At 38.7% G+C, this 18,818-nt stretch overlaps 3 protein-coding genes across 8 annotated transcripts in view; 2 read left to right on the top strand and 1 right to left on the bottom strand.

Annotated features, from left to right (window-relative positions):
- Positions 1-1,191: 1,191 nt before the first annotated feature.
- Positions 1,192-5,934, bottom strand: btbd2a (BTB domain containing 2a). 3 transcript variants are annotated; one of them, XM_039695006.2, is made up of 9 exons: positions 5,279-5,934; positions 4,884-5,003; positions 4,207-4,363; positions 3,873-3,978; positions 3,582-3,779; positions 2,398-2,590; positions 2,198-2,285; positions 1,860-2,006; positions 1,192-1,504 (listed from the first exon to the last, which is right to left on the bottom strand). In XM_039695006.2, exons 1-9 carry the CDS (start codon positions 5,785-5,787, stop codon positions 1,343-1,345), a joined length of 1,680 nt encoding a protein of 559 aa, XP_039550940.2. In that variant the 5' UTR covers positions 5,788-5,934; the 3' UTR covers positions 1,192-1,342. The 3 variants fall into 3 exon arrangements, with proteins under 3 accessions (XP_039550940.2, XP_039550939.2, XP_039550943.2); XM_039695005.2 differs by having other exon boundaries at positions 5,189-5,921; XM_039695009.2 differs by lacking the exon at positions 4,884-5,003 and having other exon boundaries at positions 5,279-5,901.
- Positions 5,935-7,408: 1,474 nt separating this feature from the next.
- hmg20b (high mobility group 20B) lies at positions 7,409-11,505 on the top strand. Of its 2 annotated transcripts, XM_039695018.2 has the most exons (9): positions 7,409-7,544; positions 8,354-8,451; positions 8,592-8,813; positions 8,913-9,033; positions 9,172-9,227; positions 9,772-9,838; positions 9,918-10,133; positions 10,212-10,344; positions 11,352-11,505. In XM_039695018.2, exons 2-9 carry the CDS (start codon positions 8,374-8,376, stop codon positions 11,362-11,364), a joined length of 906 nt encoding a protein of 301 aa, XP_039550952.1. In that variant the 5' UTR covers positions 7,409-7,544; positions 8,354-8,373; the 3' UTR covers positions 11,365-11,505. The 2 variants fall into 2 exon arrangements, with proteins under 2 accessions (XP_039550952.1, XP_088991507.1); XM_089135381.1 differs by lacking the exon at positions 11,352-11,505 and having other exon boundaries at positions 10,212-10,348.
- Positions 11,506-12,631: 1,126 nt separating this feature from the next.
- unc13a (unc-13 homolog A (C. elegans)) overlaps positions 12,632-18,818 on the top strand; it is a 45,782-nt gene continuing 39,595 nt past the window's right edge. For all 3 annotated transcript variants that reach the window (XM_089135393.1, XM_089135400.1, XM_089135395.1), the window contains exon 1: positions 12,632-12,978. In XM_089135393.1, coding sequence (XP_088991519.1) covers positions 12,957-12,978 — 22 coding nt within the window. In that variant the 5' untranslated portion in view covers positions 12,632-12,956. The remainder of the gene's footprint in view (positions 12,979-18,818) is intronic.

The raw sequence follows: 18,818 nt of genomic DNA on the forward strand, positions 1-18,818 counted from the left end.
TATTCAGGGTTCTAAGCTGTCTTTAGTTTACTTTTTAAATTAATGCACTAGGATTTCAGTCTGGTTCTTTTCATTTGATGCAAGAATTTTGTATACAGTAGGATTCAATAAGCTGGTTGAACTTAAGTACTGCAGTTCTATCCTGCCCTTTTTTGTGCCAGTTAAAACATGTCTATTACTCAAAGTTGACAGATTGCATGTCAACTTTAACCACATGGCAATCACTTTATTAGTACATATTAAAATGTCATTGGAACAAAAATCGGCGAACATGACAGGTGCTTTAGTTTCAAAGCAGTCTGACTTTGTGGGCCAAAAGACCTACAGCCTTTTAAGAAACTCAAGATTCAACTTTTTACTTTGCTCAGTAAAGACCAAGTCATCAGAGCATTCTACCAAGTTTTGCATAAGCAACTGCTACGTCCAATTATTAAGTTGTTAGTATTGGCTATTGTGCATTCTGCATAAATTGTGACCAAAACTAGGGGTGCAGACTTTAATTAAACATACAGAAACAAGACATTATATTTACAGCGCTTACAAAGTAAGCATTGGTACATTCAAGAAGCTGTTTCCTGTTCATCTTCCTTATATCAACATTTCACGAAAATATGCAAATTCTGTAACAGATGTGTTCAGTATCTCACTGCAGTCAATACTTTAAAGATTTTATACATAGTGGCATCGTGAATGCAAGTGCTCTGGTTTATCGCTATTAACAAGATGGGCAACTATGGTAAAACATAAACATCTACTATTCACACTGCCATCAAAGAAATTAAGTTTCACCTCTATCAAGGGGTGCAGGCCACTCAAAACAGGTACATAACAGTCAATTTTACACTGATTTAAAGTCTTAATCAAGATGTAGTGTACTTTCCCAAAACTTGCTGTTGCGCCTGGAGCTTAAGTGCATCAGTGCGATTTGAAGGACTGATAATCATTGAACAATCAAGGGTCAAAAATAGGATCAAAAGAAACACCTGTTGTCAACATTCAAATAAACGGACAAATGGAAGAAAGTTGCCTTCTTTAGAGTTACCGAACTGTACCTGTAGTAGATCATTGCAATGACTGAGTTCAGCTATTTGTTCATTAATTAGCAATGACATTGGCTGGTCATAACATCGAAGTGGTACTATGAGGTGCTACTTGGGATGAAACAGAAACTGTACCCTAAGTACACTTTGAAGGACTGAATTCTCATGCTTCAAATCTTCAAACCAAAAAGCCTTTAGAAATGAGAGATCAGTATTTGGTCGCCGGTCTACATAGAGACCAGTGAATTGGCCACAAAATGTAATGCAATAGTCCTCAATTATGAGATGATTCTGCTTGGTCATTATGTGTAGAAGATGACCTCTGGGATTTGTCCATCCTCTACGGAAGTGCCATTGTTGTTGCCTGCAGCGTAGCAGAATGTAAAGCAGGTCTTGGTACCAGTAGCGGGGGCTTCGTGTGTGACTTTACGCATCCCCTTGGTCCCATAATGAGAGTCTGGTCCCTGCAAAAGCATGAACCCATCAAAAGTTAATTTAAAATTCATATGAATGATTAAATTAAGTATATTTTGAATTATTCTTCGTAATTAAGCTTATTCTTTAGTAACAAAGGGGTTAAGGGATCACAACACTGCAAATTCGCTTGGCAAACTTGAACCCAATGCAAAATATGCTTCGGGACATCATCCACCCACATGCGAACACCCCTTCACACAGATTCCTATTGAAATAACTGGATTTCGGCACAATGAACCATGATTTGATGTCGGTGGCATGTGGCATTTATAATAGCATAATTGCACATAAATTACTTAAAAGCTTATAGACAAGCAAACTCTAATTCTGAGTCTGTTTTACCTTGAGGGTGGCGCAGGCAATGTAGTTGACGCTAGGAAGAATTTCCACAGGCTCCTTGAACATGACTCGGAAGGTACTGGCTGTTCCATCGCAGCTGAAGCCTGTGTCGTTCTGACCGAGAACTGTGTTGCTGTCTGTATGTATGATCTACATTATAGGAAAACATGCACCATTACCACTTGGCTACCGCCACATTTTCACACTTCTGAATACAAAACTTTAAGCACAAAAAACAAAAATCATTGCACAGCAAGACTTGCATCATAAAAATCAGCTTTTTTTTATTGCAGCCTATTCTAGCCAAGAACCAACATTTATAGAAATTGCTTGCATCTCACCTGAATGTTAACTTGATAATCAGTTGGACCATGTATGGACCCATAGAGCCCAAATCCCACCACAAATATTCTGCGGTTCACCGAAAACCTGCGCACAACAGTTATTAGCATTTCCCCTATATCAGATAAATAAAATTGGTTCACAAGGTCCCTTTCAACATCATTTTCAGTCGATGGTTTTAAAAAAAAAACACGCTTACCGAATGCGGTCACTGGTTCCGCTGTAGCCCCAGCGGCTCTCCACCTGACTGAAACGTGTAATGCTGCACTCTTTCCCACGGAGGCAACAGCGCGGCCGGTCAATAAACTCCACATGTGGTTTCGGATTGACTGTAAAATGCAGGAACAAACTCACCACCTCCCGGTCTGTGAGTATACCAGACTGAGCCGGACCTATCGCACACATACACAAGGTTTAGTGCTATGGCTATTGAAACTCAGGAATTCTGTTAGCTAAGACCGGCAGTCGGCAACCTTTAGCAAGCGGAGGGGTAATCGCTGGCGCGTGACCAATAGAGAGAGGTAAATGCATTTCATTCATACCTCATACTTGCACATAGATCTACATTTTGAGATAATCATTCCTCATTGTAACACAGCTTGTTTTATTAATTCAATGAAAGCACACAGCTCTGATAGAACTATTAGCGCGACCACTGCGCAATCACATGCACACAAGTTACTGATGGACACCTTGTTCAGCTGTACATAGTCAATGCTATACATTTCAGAGATATTCAACTAAGTATATTGAACTCTGTTCATGTGTAGCTGGTCAATACATGTTTTCTCTGACCCACTCAGTATTTCACTGGCCATAATATTGACAAATACCATCGAAAAAAACTGCCATTTTGATATCATATTGGCAGCAGGTTTATTAGGCAGCTGTCACTTTAAGACATGACACACAAATCCCTTATAGTGTTACATACGCGTATTTTTAACAAAGGGATACTTCACCTCTGGAAAGATTAATGTGTATTTAACATGGGTCATTTATGTAGAAGCAATGTGAAATTATTTTTGAATTTGGAGCTTTCTAGACTGAGAAATGTAAATAATGTATTTTTGGCTTATGTGGATGAAAGACAACAACTCCCAGAATGCACTTGCTTCGCTGCCCTAGGAGGCCACGCCTACCGGTAAAAGAGCGCAGTAGTTAAATAACTACTAACATATTCATATATGGGATGGGGTGGGGGTGATTAAGTAAGAAACTTAAAAATGACACTTCATGACAAAAAGGTTGCCTTAGACTGTCAAGGGAAATACTGCAAATCCACTAGTCACGAAATTTTGTTTCATAATGTCATAATTGGCACAATACAAATACTTTTATTAGTTGGTAAACCGACATCAAGGTAAAACCAATGGAAATTACCTGCCGCAAACTCTTCAATAGTCATGAGTGGGAAGCGAATAAGGGAAAGCGATTTTCCCAACACTCTACGCTTGTTCTCCGGCGTGGGCTGTAACTGTTGCCTTTGGGCCTCAGCGTCCGCCCAACGAACCGCAGCCACGAAGAGACGCACTTCCCGTACACCCAGCGTGTCTCTCTCCAGGACTGCCATGAGCGTGTCTGCACAGGAGGGAACAAAAAACGCTCTATTTCGAACTCCCTTTTCTGATTGTATTTTGTTGTGATATTTGAGCAAGCCTTTAAGAGCAATACCAAGGTCAATATCTGTGAAGCCCTCGGCGGCTAGTGCATCAGCCGTGTTCTTGTCGATATTTTCTAAGCAGAGACTAGCCAGCTGGGGCTCGTCAAAAAGCCGTGCCTGAAAGCAAAAGGAAACATGTTTTCGTGTAATCTATAAAAGATTGTGCACAAAAAGCAGACAACAAACACACTCAGCAAGCACCAGGCTTTGTTTGATAGAATTAGAAAGGGAGCTGTCAAACATGGCGGGACTCAAGGCGGCCGTGGGCCCACCTTGAACAAAGGTGGCGTTCAATATGTCAGTTCCAGGGTGAACATGACTCAGACACAAAACCCCTGTGATTACCTGGGTAAGCAACATAAACGCATTGTCAGCACGTAGATTTTTCTTCAAGAATTCGACGCAGTGGGCCTCGAGTGCAGGTACTGCGTACTTTTTGGCTGTGTACAGTGTGGTCATAACGGTCTCTGGTCCAATTTGCACTTCATCAGAGTATAAAAATCTGTATTTGCAAAAGGGAAAAAAACAATTATAGACTGACAGATTCACAGAAAGACATATAACCAAGCCATCAGACGGACAGACAGTCAAAACAATAAACAGACTAAGCCTGTATCGATAGGGACATAGGGCAGACAGATATAAATAGACTAATAGAGATATACATATATTGATCCCTGTTTAATAGTGGCATGAGACTACTTCTGTCCACAGTGTGGTTCATTTTCCCTTAATGATTTCCACCAAATTAGCATAGTTACAGCCACAATAGTTTAAAACTAAAAACAAATAACCCAAAAGCTTCTCGCACGGTTGTAGGAGATTAACAGTAACTGTGTGATATATCGGTGGAAACCACTGGTGTATTATATAATGCCATGATAAACGTTTGTAAGGGTCTGCCGAAATGCAGTTCAATGGCAGAGGGCACCTGAAGGACGTTACGACAACAGGGGTCAACACACAGAAGAGCAGGACAGAGCATTATGCGTGCAGCGAAGCATTACGCGGCCCTTTCTTACTTGAGAAGGGCTAGAAATGCAGCCGGTTCCACATCTGGCAGTTCAATTTCGGTCGACGTTGTTGCCATGCCACCGTTGAACATGGCATCAAAGACGGCACTTCCCACAGCGAGAGCAAATCTGCGAAGAGCAACGGGATCGGGCTGTAAACACGGCCAGTTGAGGATTAAATATGGATTTATCCTCGCCGTATTAAATGCTTTAATTTATTAATCGAGCGGAAGAGTTTGGCATAAGCTTTTTATAGCAATATATAAAAATAAGACTCTAATGAAACATATAAACATACCGCTATTCATCCCTACCTGTGCGCTGGAATGCGCTGCACTCCCATTCCCTTCCCAACCAAAAAATGGACGTCACTTAGCACTTCGTTGTTAAACAAAAATGCAAACCTTTCTTTCACTGTACTTTTTGTCGCTTGCCAGTTGTAGACCGGCTCTCGGTAAACCAAAACCGAAGCCGGGCTGCTGGGAAGCGAGGGCACGGCGGCGGACGCGTCTGCGGATGCGGTAGACGCGGATGAGGATGATGAGGAGGATGATGATGATGTCGCCGTCATGTTTGACGCAGCGCCTGAAGTCGCTGCGCTCTGACCGACCGGCTGCCGCGAAGGGTTCTGTGCGCTCGGCGTGCTCCTCACCGCAGACTCGGCGCCTCCGCCGTTTTCAGGCCCTGACTGGGGGTTCGAGTTCCCCGTACTCCGGTTGATCCCCCCGGCTGCACCCATGGTTCCCCCGTTGCTCGCGGGTGAAGAATGGGCGCTGTTGCTCGGCGGTGCATTACCAAGAGGCCCCGAATTAGACAAGTTTAGACACGAGGATCGGCTATTGCTTTCACCCGCAGCCATCTTGGATGGTGAACACTGCAGGCTTTGCTGGAATAAACATACACAACAGCGCATAACCAGAAATACTGGCCAAATGACTGCCTTCCCACGAGAGACTTGAACATCATCGAGCCCCTTTTAATTAACTTGGCCTTCCTGACTATAATTAATTTTAGTCTCTCTTCATGCTTAGGATGTGACAGTTTTAATCTCTAGCTGACGCTTTTTTCGAGAGGAGAGCAGGCAGATGTTCGTGGAAATTATACATTCTAGGAAGTGAATAAATGTGGAAAGTGGCATGGAAGCAACTTGTGTTTTAATTCAGAATTAAACCATGTGAGAATATTGATTACAGAACTATATGAATCATTTTTGCTTTATATTTTACTTTTTTATATTATTGTGTATTTTTTTTTTCCTTTATAGAATTTATTATGAGAATACATATAACTTATTATGGTCCCCACAGTAATGGAAAACATGGAAAAAATAATTTTAAAATGTGATTTAGGTAAAATAATAAACAAAATTATAATAAAATTTATTCTGATTTTGTGTTTAATTTTTTCTTTGTTTGGTGTAAAATCTTACTGCAAACCAGTGTAATAATTTCACACAACAGGAATTGACAAGAGCACTTTTTGTAATGGCAATTACAATATAATTTAATTTATTTATAATTTCCTTTTTTTTACTTTCAATGACTTGAAAGATTTATTTAAATATAAGATCTTCCATAATCTATATTAACATTAAATATATTTAATATTTCTTCCTAACTATTTTTCTCAATTGGTAAGCACATTAAAGGTCAATGAACAACATTTATTAATTGTGTGTGGCTTTCGCCAAATTAAATGTACATTGTGTTAGCATCTGTATGTGGTGCACGCAGAATTTAAAAGGTCACACAAACATTTTAAATACATTTGTCTTAAGGTTGAAGTAGAAAAACTAAATGTTTTGGATGGCTAACTCTCAGTTTAGTGCTTTGGACAATTACTTACATTTAACATACTAACAATTAACATTTAAATGTGAATCCACTTCTAAGAGAAAGTAAAGCTAGTGTGCATTCTAAACCCTCAAAATAATTTTGAAAATAATCTATCTAGAATACTTCATAATATTGACCCTTTACTTTAATGGGTTTAGATGCGATTATCATTTTATAAAAGTCTTTGTTTGCTACCTAAACATGTGTTTGTATTCTAATAAGAAATAATTTCAACTGCTGATTCAATGAGTCTCATAAAGACTTGTTTAACTTGGATGAATCAGTATTTTTTGAAGGAATCTCTGAATGAACCTGCAGATATTATCGCCAATCGTGAATAATATTGAATAATACTCCAGTGAATAAAAGAAATCATTTTTATTACCTTAAAAAATCTAAAACATTCAATTCTGAGGATTGAACACTACCTTATAATAAAGTAGATGAAAGATGCTAGTCGTTTATGTGAGAGAGACATAAGTTGTAGTTGACTTAAGTTGGGTGGTTGGTGATAATGAAGGGTGCCAGTGCGAAAATACGAATAATGTATTGCCTACTCCATAATTAGTAGCCAAACAATACACTTGAATACAATTTTGTAGTCATGACAGAAAATGGACAAATGCTCTAATCAGAGCTGGAATGCGGCTTCAAGTAGTCCATAATAACCAATAACAACTTTATTTCCAGTCATGCGCAATGCAAACGAAGCACGCTGCCGTTCGCCCCGCCTACTAAAACCCACAAGCCAATCAAAACCACCAAGGAACTGCCAATCAAACCAACGTTTGTGGTGGAGTTAGCGTTTGAGTTAAGAAAAGGGGGACTAATTTAGGTAAGTGGGAATTTTGTGTTTTACCCGCACGAACGTTACTGAAAAATACAAACAGATAGATATACATTTATATAAATAAACTTTTGAATTGAAGACTCGATTTATTTAATTCATCTGAGCTTAAGTAGAGGCTAGTTAGCCAACTAGCTATGCTACTTTAGCTAATAATAATAACAACAACCGGTGATGCAGAGAAAAGTCATTTTTAAACATTAATGCACCAAAAAAGCTCCAAATCACACGCACGTTAACATATTTTATGTAAACAAAACTCGTCTCAAATAAACCAACAATCTATAGAGATTTATATAAATTAATGTTTTTACAAATATAACGTTAAATGAACGATGCCTATCAACATTTTGCGGATGTGCTGCCCTACTGTGTTATTTTAGTATCATTGAGAAACTATAATAATTTTATATAATAAATAATAGTGAATTTTTTTTTGCATTTTAGTTAAAGCTGTAATAGTTTTGTCATTTTTATTATTTTCAGTTTTTTATGTTTACAGTTTTTATTCATTTTCATAGATTGTATTAGTCCATCAAGTTAAATTAAAAGCTTGCTGAAATAAAATGAAAAAAAAAATCCATTTAATGTGTTTATTTTATTTCAAGTAATGAGAAATGTTTTTAAACCTGTTTTAGTTATCTCTATTACAACCATGCTACCCAAATATGTAGTTGATTGATAGTTATCTTAAAGTGGGCAAGCATCATTGTTGCTTATCAATGTGTATGGGTATATTGATTAGGTAAGAACGTATTTTATCCAATCTAAATAGATGCTCTTTAATTCTGTCCCAGAATTCCTTGACTTTCATATTATGGGTGGTGTAAAACAAGAGCAAACTGATGCTCCTGCATCTAAAGACCCTCACCACACTGACTCGGCACAGGAGGAGGTAAGATCATCATATATCACAGAATACTTCAAATATGTAATTGAGTTATTGTAAAAGGTTTTGTGGTCAACCACACTCATATATGTCTTATACATTCTTCCCAAATTTGATTCATATCTATTTGAGTTGATTTATTACAGAACCAATCGACTTCACAGCCAGTAAAGAAGCGCGGTTGGCCAAAAGGGAAAAAGAGAAAGAAGGTTTTACCAAATGGACCCAAGGCTCCGGTTACCGGTTACGTACGTTTCCTGAATGAGAGACGCGAACACATCCGAGCCCTTCACCCGGATCTTCCCTTCCCGGAAATCACCAAGAGACTCGGGGCAGAATGGAGCCGCCTGGTTCCTCATGATAAGCAGGTATTATTATTATATATATTTTGTGAATTGACTGCCAAATTGTTTCTATTTAAGCTGAAATATCATCCTTCTGATGAAACGGAACTATTTTGTTTACAGCGCTACCTAGATGAAGCCGAAAGGGACAAAATGCAGTATGCACGAGAACTCAGGGAGTATCAGAAAAGTGAAGCTTATCAGATCACATGTGCAAAAGTTCAAGACAAGAGAATAAAGAGAGGTAAAAATGCTTCTTTTTTGTTATTTGAGTACTTTTCTGTTTCCCTTTTTACCTTTTTGGTGAAGTATACTGTAATTGACAATTAAAAATCAAATATTAGTTTTATAGCGATGCATTTTCCTATTTTGATTTTTACAGAAGAGGTGGCTTCTGTCATTATCAATGCCAACAGTTCAGGGTCAACTGGTTTTAAGGTAAGTGTACAAACAAAGCCTGAATTCTTAAATGTTTCCACCACATTCCTGAAGTACACTGAGCAAAATTATAAACGCATCACTTTTGTTTTTTGCCCCCATTTTTCATGAGCTGAACTCAAAGATCTAAGACTTATTCTATGTACACAAAAACTGAAACCCAGTCAGTGTCTGTTGTGATTGCTACATCTGTGGCATTGTGCTGTGTGATAAAACTTAACATTTTAGAGAAACCTTTTATTTTGGCCAGTCTAAGGCACACCTGTGCAACAATCATGCTGTCTAATTAGCATCTTAAAATGCCACACCTGTGAGGTGGATGGATTATCTCAGCAAAGGAGAAGTGCTCACTAACATAGATTTAAACAGATTTGTGAACAATTTTTTAGAGAAATAGGCCTTTTGTGTACAGAAAAAGTGCAGCGAACTCATGAAATATGGCGGCAAAAACAAAAGAGTTGCGTTTACAATTTTGTTCAGTGTAGATACTTGGAAGACGTCGACATTGTTCTTGCAACCTGGCTAATGAAACGGTTTCCTTCAGAACTCGGACTTTCCAACCAGATTTGACGTCCCTATTTTCACAGAAGAATTTCTGGACCAAAACAAAGGTAAGTTTGGGTTTTTATGTTTTTTAAACCATAAACATCCGCGTGGAAAGCTGTTTTCTTAAAATTACGCAATTCCCAGCCCGAGAAGCCGAGCTGCGACGACTGCGCAAGGCTAACGTGGAGTTCGAAGAGCAGAATGCAGTTCTCCAGAAGCACATTGCCGACATGTTCAGCGCTAAAGAGCGACTGGAAGCCGAGCTGGGCCAGGATGAGCTTCGCACACAGGCTCTACAGCGCCACCTACAGGCGATCAAACAGACACTGGTCAGCAGCCTGGCCACTGTGCCCTTGCCAGGTTAGTACAATATACTGCCTGTAATACTAGCACCATGATAGAGGATTGCAATGGGAAACAAGTTTGTTTTTCCTTTAGGCACGGGCGAGACGCCATCGATTGGAACGCTGGACTCATACCTGAGTCGCTTGAGTAGTGCATTAGAGAGCAGGCCTCATGAGCATCGCGGCTTAGTCCTCAAGCTACAAGAGCTCTTAGCTCACCTAGACAGGTAAATGTTGTGCAATATTATGTACTATAAGACCATTGGTGGACAAAGTACATAAATTAAGTACTTGAGTAAAAGTACAGATACCCTAATAAAATATTTCTCCAGTAAAAGTATTTTTTTTTTTTAAGTAAAAAGTACCGGTACTAATCAATGAACCAATGTTTAATATTTATTCTATTCAAGCACTTGGCAATAATTAAAATTAGTGCATACATTTAATATTTATTGACCTGCAAATAAGTAAAGGTTTTTATTTTGTTACCAAAACTTGTCAAAAACTATCAAAAAATGTAACTTCAGTAGGCTTTTTCCTATGATGATTTGCATGGATTATGGGAGTAGCTTCTGTTAAACTGTAAACAATCAGTGAAAGGTTTGCTCCATGAACACAATAAGCAATTTTCTTAAAAATTCGGTACAATGAGATGATCTTATACTCGACCTTCAACCATTCAACATTGAAATTATTGCCAAAACCACTATATATTTCAGCAGCGACATTACGGACTTTTTAAATATAACTGTAGTAATATATCTGTATCAGACTTTGTAACATATGTTGCCTTAATCAAAAATGTTCATTAACTGGAATATAATGAGTGACAATGATTCAAAGTGATTTACGTCATTGTCACAGGCAATAAATATTATATTTAACATTCCAAACACTGCTTATAATAGTCTCCCCTTTTCACTTCTAATCTGTGTGAAAACAAACATGGAAAGGTGCATTCCAGTGATTGATTAATGGGGTATATGGTACAGACTATCAATGCACAGTAGGCCTATACGTGTTGCCTTTTTTCATACTGTTACAGCGAAATACAGATAAAAAAGAAAATTAATCAGGAGGGAAAGAATACAGCTTCTGAAAAGAGCTCTTCTTATGAAATCACATACAGTGCCCTCCACTGATATTTTCAGTACATGTAGCGAAGGAAAAATACAGTCCACCACTGCATAAGATCATACTATGGTAGTCATCTTTTTTCTTAATTTTCTTCCAGTGAGAAGCTTTGAAAGGTGGGATTTAGAGGTTCTACGTCAGGCTGACCAAAGTATTCGGAAGGCCTGGAACCCCCACGATCTGCCTTGAACGTCTCTGCCTCACAAGGTGTAACAAGGGCCATCCGGTTTAATTGGATATTTTGACAAGGCTAGCTTGACCGATAAGCTAATTTGTAACACTGGTGCCAGTGGATTCTAAACTTATGTCATCAATCACCTAATACATCCTATTATTGCTGTTTTGACAATACAGCAGCTCATGGGAAGACTAATTCCAGAAACCATGGATTAAAGGCATGCTACCATTACTTAGATATTAATGAAATGTAAATTGTTGTGTTTTTTTACATTCGTTGACCTCTGAAGCCTTACTGCACAGCGCTGTGGATTGCAAGAAGCTTTTGAGAATTTCTGCACCATGATTTTTACTCTAAACATTGAGTTTAGACTTGATTAAAATTCCTAAGTAATGTTGATTTTTGGTTGTATTCCCTTTTGAACATTAATCAGTCGGCATTGCGAAGGGTGATGAATTCTAGCATTAAAATAATTCATGTGTCAGAGTTTACACTGCTTTGGTGATGTACTTGAATTGCATTTTTTGTCAGTTTGAATTATTTTAATATTGGGTCGGGAAACGTGGTGAAAAAAAAGATAATAAAATCTGGTAAGAATGGCTTTACTTACTTTTAAATTATTCCATTATTCTTCTGTGGTTGAACCCATATCCAGTAGAGGGTGACATTGACCACCATGACATAAAGAAACCGATAGTCTAAAGTAAAAGTGTGTGTGTGTTGTAAATTACATTAAAGGAAATTAGGAAAAGTCATAAAGGAGATAATGCTATGGACGGATCGCCTCAGTCACCATTCACTTTCGCATAATCTTTTTCAATAAAAGTTAATGGAGACTGGGACCGTCGTTCACCGTTCATTTGTGTTTCACAGAATAAAGTCAGTCATACGAGTTTGGAACAACATGGCGGTAAGTAAATGATGACAAATATATATATATATATATATATATATAATGATTTTTGGGTGAACTATCCCTTTTAGTTAGTTTTTGACCTATTAATAACGGGCATTGGAGTTTCTTGGACCCCAAAGCCGTTTTGTCTGACTTATTTCCATTAAAACAGTATTTCTGTAATCTGACCATTAAAAAGGCACTTTTTCCATCCACGCTTCGACTGTCTAAGGAGGGAGAGGCGTCCTCGTGCGTTGCTGCTGTCACTGCTCTCGTGCACAGGCACAGCTCGGGCCGTGACGTCACGGTAGTAGCTATCCTCGCGGCGGCGGTGCTGAACTGAACAAGATGGCTGTGCGGCGCGTTACGAGCGGCGGAAAAAAACAGCGCTAACATTCACTCACAGCCCGGATAACAGCGGTCTATATCGAGAGGGTGGTTGAAAAACGCCCTCGAATTGAATTATCTGAAGGATTCGGAGTAGTAGCTGCTGTTATTTTTATATATTGTGTGGTAGAGTTTGAAAACAAGAAGGGGAGGTTTCTCAACATAAAAAATCTAATAAATCGTTTTTAAGAACAGTTTTAATATCCAAGCTAACTCAAAAGGCGCGGATAATAATAAATAAAGAAATGTCACTGCTGTGTGTTGGAGGTAAGTGCATTATTTCATTTATGGATGCATTAATAACAGCTGTTGGTTATGCGTTATATACATTGGTTGTATATCTTTAGACATATTAAGGGTTAAAAAATGATATTGTATTTGAAAAACACTGTCTTTAACGAATCACCTAATACTGCATTCAATTAAATGCATAGTTTTTAGGCGCTTTTTTACGTGCTTTCGAGAATTAATACTCTGATCAAGGATCAATGATCGGTCAAATATTCTTCTTCAGTGGAGTTTAATATTATTATTGGTTTGTATTCATGCAGCAGAAGCTGAACTGTAGGGTTACTGTGAAATATCAGGTAGAAGGAGTGTATCCTCTGTGCAATGCCTCTTTTTAGTATTTTAGCTTAATAACTTACTCCTCTATCGCTTTATTTAGGCTACAAGTATTTATTTATTGTATAAAATGTGCGGTTTGATTCTAGAAATGCACAGGTATATCAGTACATTGAATCCGCCCGTGTTATAAATGCAGCCAGTATTCAGGGGGGTGTTCCCTTGATATTCCAAACGCTTTTTCTCCCCTGCTCAGATGGGATCTACTTTGATGTATGATACATCTATTTTTATCCGTGTTTACTGTACGGGCGTAAAATGGCTTTGCAGTTTAAAGAGTTCATGGCAGATGGCAACATTACAGGTGTATTTTATTTTATTTTTTTAATTTTGTAATTTCATTATTTTACATAAGCATGCTTACAGATAAATTGCTAAAAAAAATTCGAAACATTTTAAATCATTATATGTTCTAAATCGATACATGGAAAGATATATACATCAGAGGCCAGTTTGTGGATTGAGGGACAGACCAGGGACCCCCTATTGTGTAAAATTAAATTATCCAGTTTTGGCCTGGCCTGTAATAATAATATAATACAAATTTTATAGTAAATTTTTTTTTAGCAAATGCATTAAAATAATCACTATTGGTGTACAGAATAATTTTTTTAATATTTAATTTCATTTTATTTTAAATGGCATTAATCTTGTATTAGTGCTGTCATATCGATTTATGGCGATTAATCACATCTAACATAAACGTTTTTGTTTATATAATGTGTGTGTATACATGCATACACTCACCTAAAGGATTATTAGGAACACCATACTAATACTGTGTTTGACCCCCTTTCGCATTCAGAACTTTCTTAATTCTACGTGGCATTGATTCAACAAGGTGCTGAAAGCATTTTTTAGAAATGTTGGCCCATATTGACAGGATAGCATGTTGCAGTTGATGGAGATTTGTGGAATCGTTCCACAACATCCCAAAGATGCTCTATTGGGTTGAGATCTGGTGACTGTGGGGGCCATTTTAGTACAGTGAACTCATTGTCATGTTCAAGAAACCAATTTGAAATGATTCGAGCTTTGTGACAAGGTGCATTAACCTGCTGGAAATAGCCATCAGAGGATGGGTACATGGTGGCCATAAAGGGATGGACATGGTCAGAAACAATGCTCAGGTAGGCCTTAGCATTTAAACGATTCCCAATTGGCACTAAGGGGCCTAAAGTGTGCCAAGAAAACATCCCCCACACAATTACACAAACACCACCAGCCTGCACAGTGGTAACAAGGCATGATGGATCCATGTTCTCATTCTGTTTATGCCAAATTCTGACTCTACCGTCTGAATGTCTCAACAGAAATCGAGACTCATCAGACCAGGTAACATTTTTCCAGTCTTCAGCTGTCCAATTTTGGTGAGCTCTTGCAAATTGTAGCCTCTTTTTCCTATTTGTAGTGGAGATGAGTGGTACCCGGTGGGGTCTTCTGCTGTTGTAGCCCATCCGCCTCAAGGTTGTGTGTGTTGTGGCTTCACAAATGCTTTGCTGCATACCTCGGTTGTAACGAGTGGTTATTTCAGTCAAAGTTGCTCTTCTATCAGGTTGAATCAGTCGGCCCATTCTCCCCTGACCTCTAGCATCAATAAGGCATTTTCACCCACAGGACTGCCGCATACTGGATGTTTCTCACTTTTCACACCATTCTTTGTAAACCCTGGAAATGTTGTGTGTGAAAATCCCAGTAACTGAGCAGATTGTGAAATACTCAGACCTGTCTGGCACCGTCATGCCACGCTCAAAATTGCTTAAATCACCTTTCTTTCCCATTCTGACATTCAGTTTGGAGAGTTGAGGAGATTGTCTTGACCAGGACCACACCCCTAAATGCATTGAAGCTACTCAAAGATCTAAGACTTTTCAACTTTTCAAGATCAAATGCATTGAAGCCGAACTCAAAGATCTAAGACTTTTCCTATGTACACAAAAGCCCTATTTCTCTAAAAAAAAATCTGTGTTAGTGAGCACTTCTCCTTTGCCGAGATAACCCAACCACCTCACAGGTGTGGCATCTCAAGATGCTGATTAGACAGCATGATTATTGCACAGGTGTGCCTTAGCCTGGTCACAATAAAAGGCCACTCAATGTGCAGACCCAATTCTAGTTTATTCTTAGCTCATGTTAATATTATGCTGACCAGTGTTATACAACCTAGATTTGAGATCGTTTTAGAGGTCCCAGTGTTTTGTCTAAGAGTATGAATAGAGAGGGACGGTGCAAATCTTTTGGCCAAATGTCTTTCACAGGCACTTATTGTTAGCCCTTTTGGTCTGCTATGTCCAATGGGCCACTTGCCCATGTTCGCGTGCCTTACTCAGTTCTTGATTGCCATTTAACGCAAGATGACATGCAAATCAGATTGGTCTGTTGTAGAAGATCTGTTGTAAGAGACTCAGAATTCTGAACGATACTGTAAGCCATGTTTCTTTGAACACATCCCACACAGACATTCTGATCCATGGCACGTCTGCCACCACTCTGTAATTAAACAGGCAGCAGATTCACAACCAGCGTCCGAAAGTGACAGTGGGTGTGTGGGTGTGTGTCACACAGACAAGCATCATGCTTGGCGCCTGCCGCAGTAACCTGAGCAGATGTACTGTAAGGCTTGCCTAATTCCCCCTGGATGTGTTTTGAAGTTAAGTCTTGAATTTCTCTTGCATAACCATCTTTTCGCCACTTTTTCAGAGAATTTAAATGTGCCGTTTTTAAGCTGGGTTTAAAATGCCTGGTTTGTATCAAATAAGAATATTCTAGACTGTTGTTTAAAATCTGGAAATCATGACAGTATGGAATGAGTAGATTAAAAATATTTTCTTTTTTACAATTTACTCCATTGACTTTTCCATACAAACCATTAACTTTCACTGTATGGGAAGAAAACATCTTCATACATGTTCCTCAAGGAAAGAAAGATTTTTGGTTTGTGAAAGGACTCAAAGATTGAGCAAATTATGAGATTTTCATTTCTTAGTGAACTCTGCCTTTAAAGGGCGGGGGCCACAGATCGTTTCATATTAATCATTTATTAGAACTGCCTATTTAACTTCCTAGATAAATTGTAGTTAACACTAACAACAGTTACCATGTATAATTTAGCACTGTTTCTCTGTGGTTTTCCCATTGGAAAATATTAATATGCAACGGCAAAATCATAGACCTTCACCTAATACAATATTTCTTTGCTACATAATTAGAAAAATTATATTGAATCTAGTGGTGCGAGGGTACGTTTAAACACTACAACAATGTACTAAAAATGGAAAAGTTTTTCCTTTGTCTTTCGCATATATTTAACATTTTTGCAACATTTGGACAAAATTATCCAAATGATCCCATTCAAACAGATCCCCTAAAAACGTACTCGGTTACTAACGTAACCTCGGTTCTCTCTAGAAGAGGGAACGAGTTCTGCGTAATATCTTAAGCGAGGGGAAAACCTATTTTCCACGAGATATTGAAGCCAAAAATGGTCCTTAATTTTGAATTAATGTAAAACGTGTTGCGGCCGCATGCAGACATAGGCAAGGCGGCTCGCATGCCTATTGGCTGTCCTGCAGCAACTTCAGCAGCCTATCTAGAGAGGCCCTTTGGTGATAGTTCAATGGGTGCGTCACTCTCCCGCTGAAGTGGGAGTGGCCTAGCTCATAAATATAGCTCGATGGGCTAATAGAGAGCCTAAGTCCCGCCCCTCCGCTTCCGGCTCATGGGACCTTATTTCGGAAAAAATATGAATGGTAGTCAATGGCAAGAGACAACTTATCTTTTTATTCCGTCTGAACTGTGCCCTCAATTACACATATGATGTTTGTCAATTTAAAAGATAATTCTGAAAGTCAAAAACGTCACAGTTTGTCATAAAACAAAAGAGTAACATTTAGTTTTATGTGAAAATCGCTCTATGAACTACATCTCCCGGGAAGCGAAACAACGAGTGAGATCCGCTGCTCGTGTGTGTGCAGTCTGGTCAAAAACACTCAGGCATGACGGCGTAACATTACGATTGTAACGTAAGACTATAGAAACAATGACAGACAATAGCCTCAGTAAAGTTAGCTTCATTCATTGAAAGAAAATGTGTGCCTTTGGGGTTTGTAGTCTTTGTAATTACGTATTTTCGCAGTCTTATACCTCAACGGTTTTACATCAAACTGCGACTTTCTTTACTTTAAAATGTATCTTTTAAATTGGCAAACATCATATGTGTAATTAAGGGCATAATTCAAACGAGATCAAAATATTTGTTGTCTCTCGCCATTCCAACACTATCTCACGACCAATTCGTACAAATTCGACGCATGATTAAAAAGTGTCTAATTCGTACAAATTTGTACGACCTCACTCGTACTAATTCGTACGATTTGTCTAAACCCACGTGATGGTTAGGTTTAAGAGCGGGGTAAGGGGTAGGTCATTCGTACGAATTCATACGAATTGGCCAATTCGTAAAATATGTACGATTTAGCAAAATCGTATTAATTCGTACGAGTGAGGTCGTATGAATTGTTACGAATTAGCCACTTTTTAATCGTTCGTCGAATTCGTACGACTTGGTCGTGAGATCGGGTTGACCATTCAATATTTTTCCAAAATAAGGTCCCATGGTGGTCGACCGGAAGGGGAGGGACTTAGGCTCTCTATATCACCGTTTTTTCATCGCCAAAGTGAACCAGAGCGTGCTGCTTCCCTCTTCTAGAGAGAATCGAGGTTACACTGCTAACTGAGTACGTTCTCAAACCTGATCAATGATCAATCCTTAATGAAAATAAAATGGAAAAGACATTTTATAATAATACTATAAAAGTATATCAATAACACTACAATAACATGTAATATACTGCATATATGCTTCTCTCCACAGAGAAAAACAGCTCTATTCCATCAAATTCGTTCCAAAAAAAAAAAATAATAATAACCCTTCTCTCAAATTTACCCTTAAGTTGTTATTTTTAGTGTCAGGATATAGCTCGCTCTGCCCATGCTCGGCTACACAGAGAGATTAATGGAGCGTGAGAGGAAGAGATAAAGAGGCAGCACACAACATGCATGCCAGCCACATGGCAAGAAATGGTGCGTGGGAGCATGAGAGAGGAAACCCTGGCAGAGATGGGGCAGAGGCAACGGTGAATCGTGAGCGGGAACTTTGAGGTGCAGCGGTTGCTCGAGTAGGGGTGGCCTGATGTGATATTTCTCGCAACCAACGTTTTGTCCAAATCCTCAATTGTCTGGTGTAATTACGATTATTTTACTGCTCCCAATCGCATCGGAGTCGCACCATCTCAAATCGTTTGATCAAATCGCGATGGCCAATGGCAAGCTTTACTAACCGCGATAATGTGTGGTCTCGCGGTCTTGACGAATCTTCTAGTGTGTGCAGTCAGAGGATTATAATGCTAAAAATTGCAATCACTTCATTATCTGTAGGGCACAGCTGTGTTCCAGCTGTATCAGTACAGTAGCCAATGAACTCG

Source organism: Pimephales promelas, chromosome 2, assembly GCF_988280905.1.
Source record: "Pimephales promelas chromosome 2, fPimPro1.hap1.1, whole genome shotgun sequence".
In the NCBI taxonomy this organism is placed as follows: Eukaryota; Metazoa; Chordata; class Actinopteri; order Cypriniformes; family Leuciscidae; genus Pimephales; species Pimephales promelas.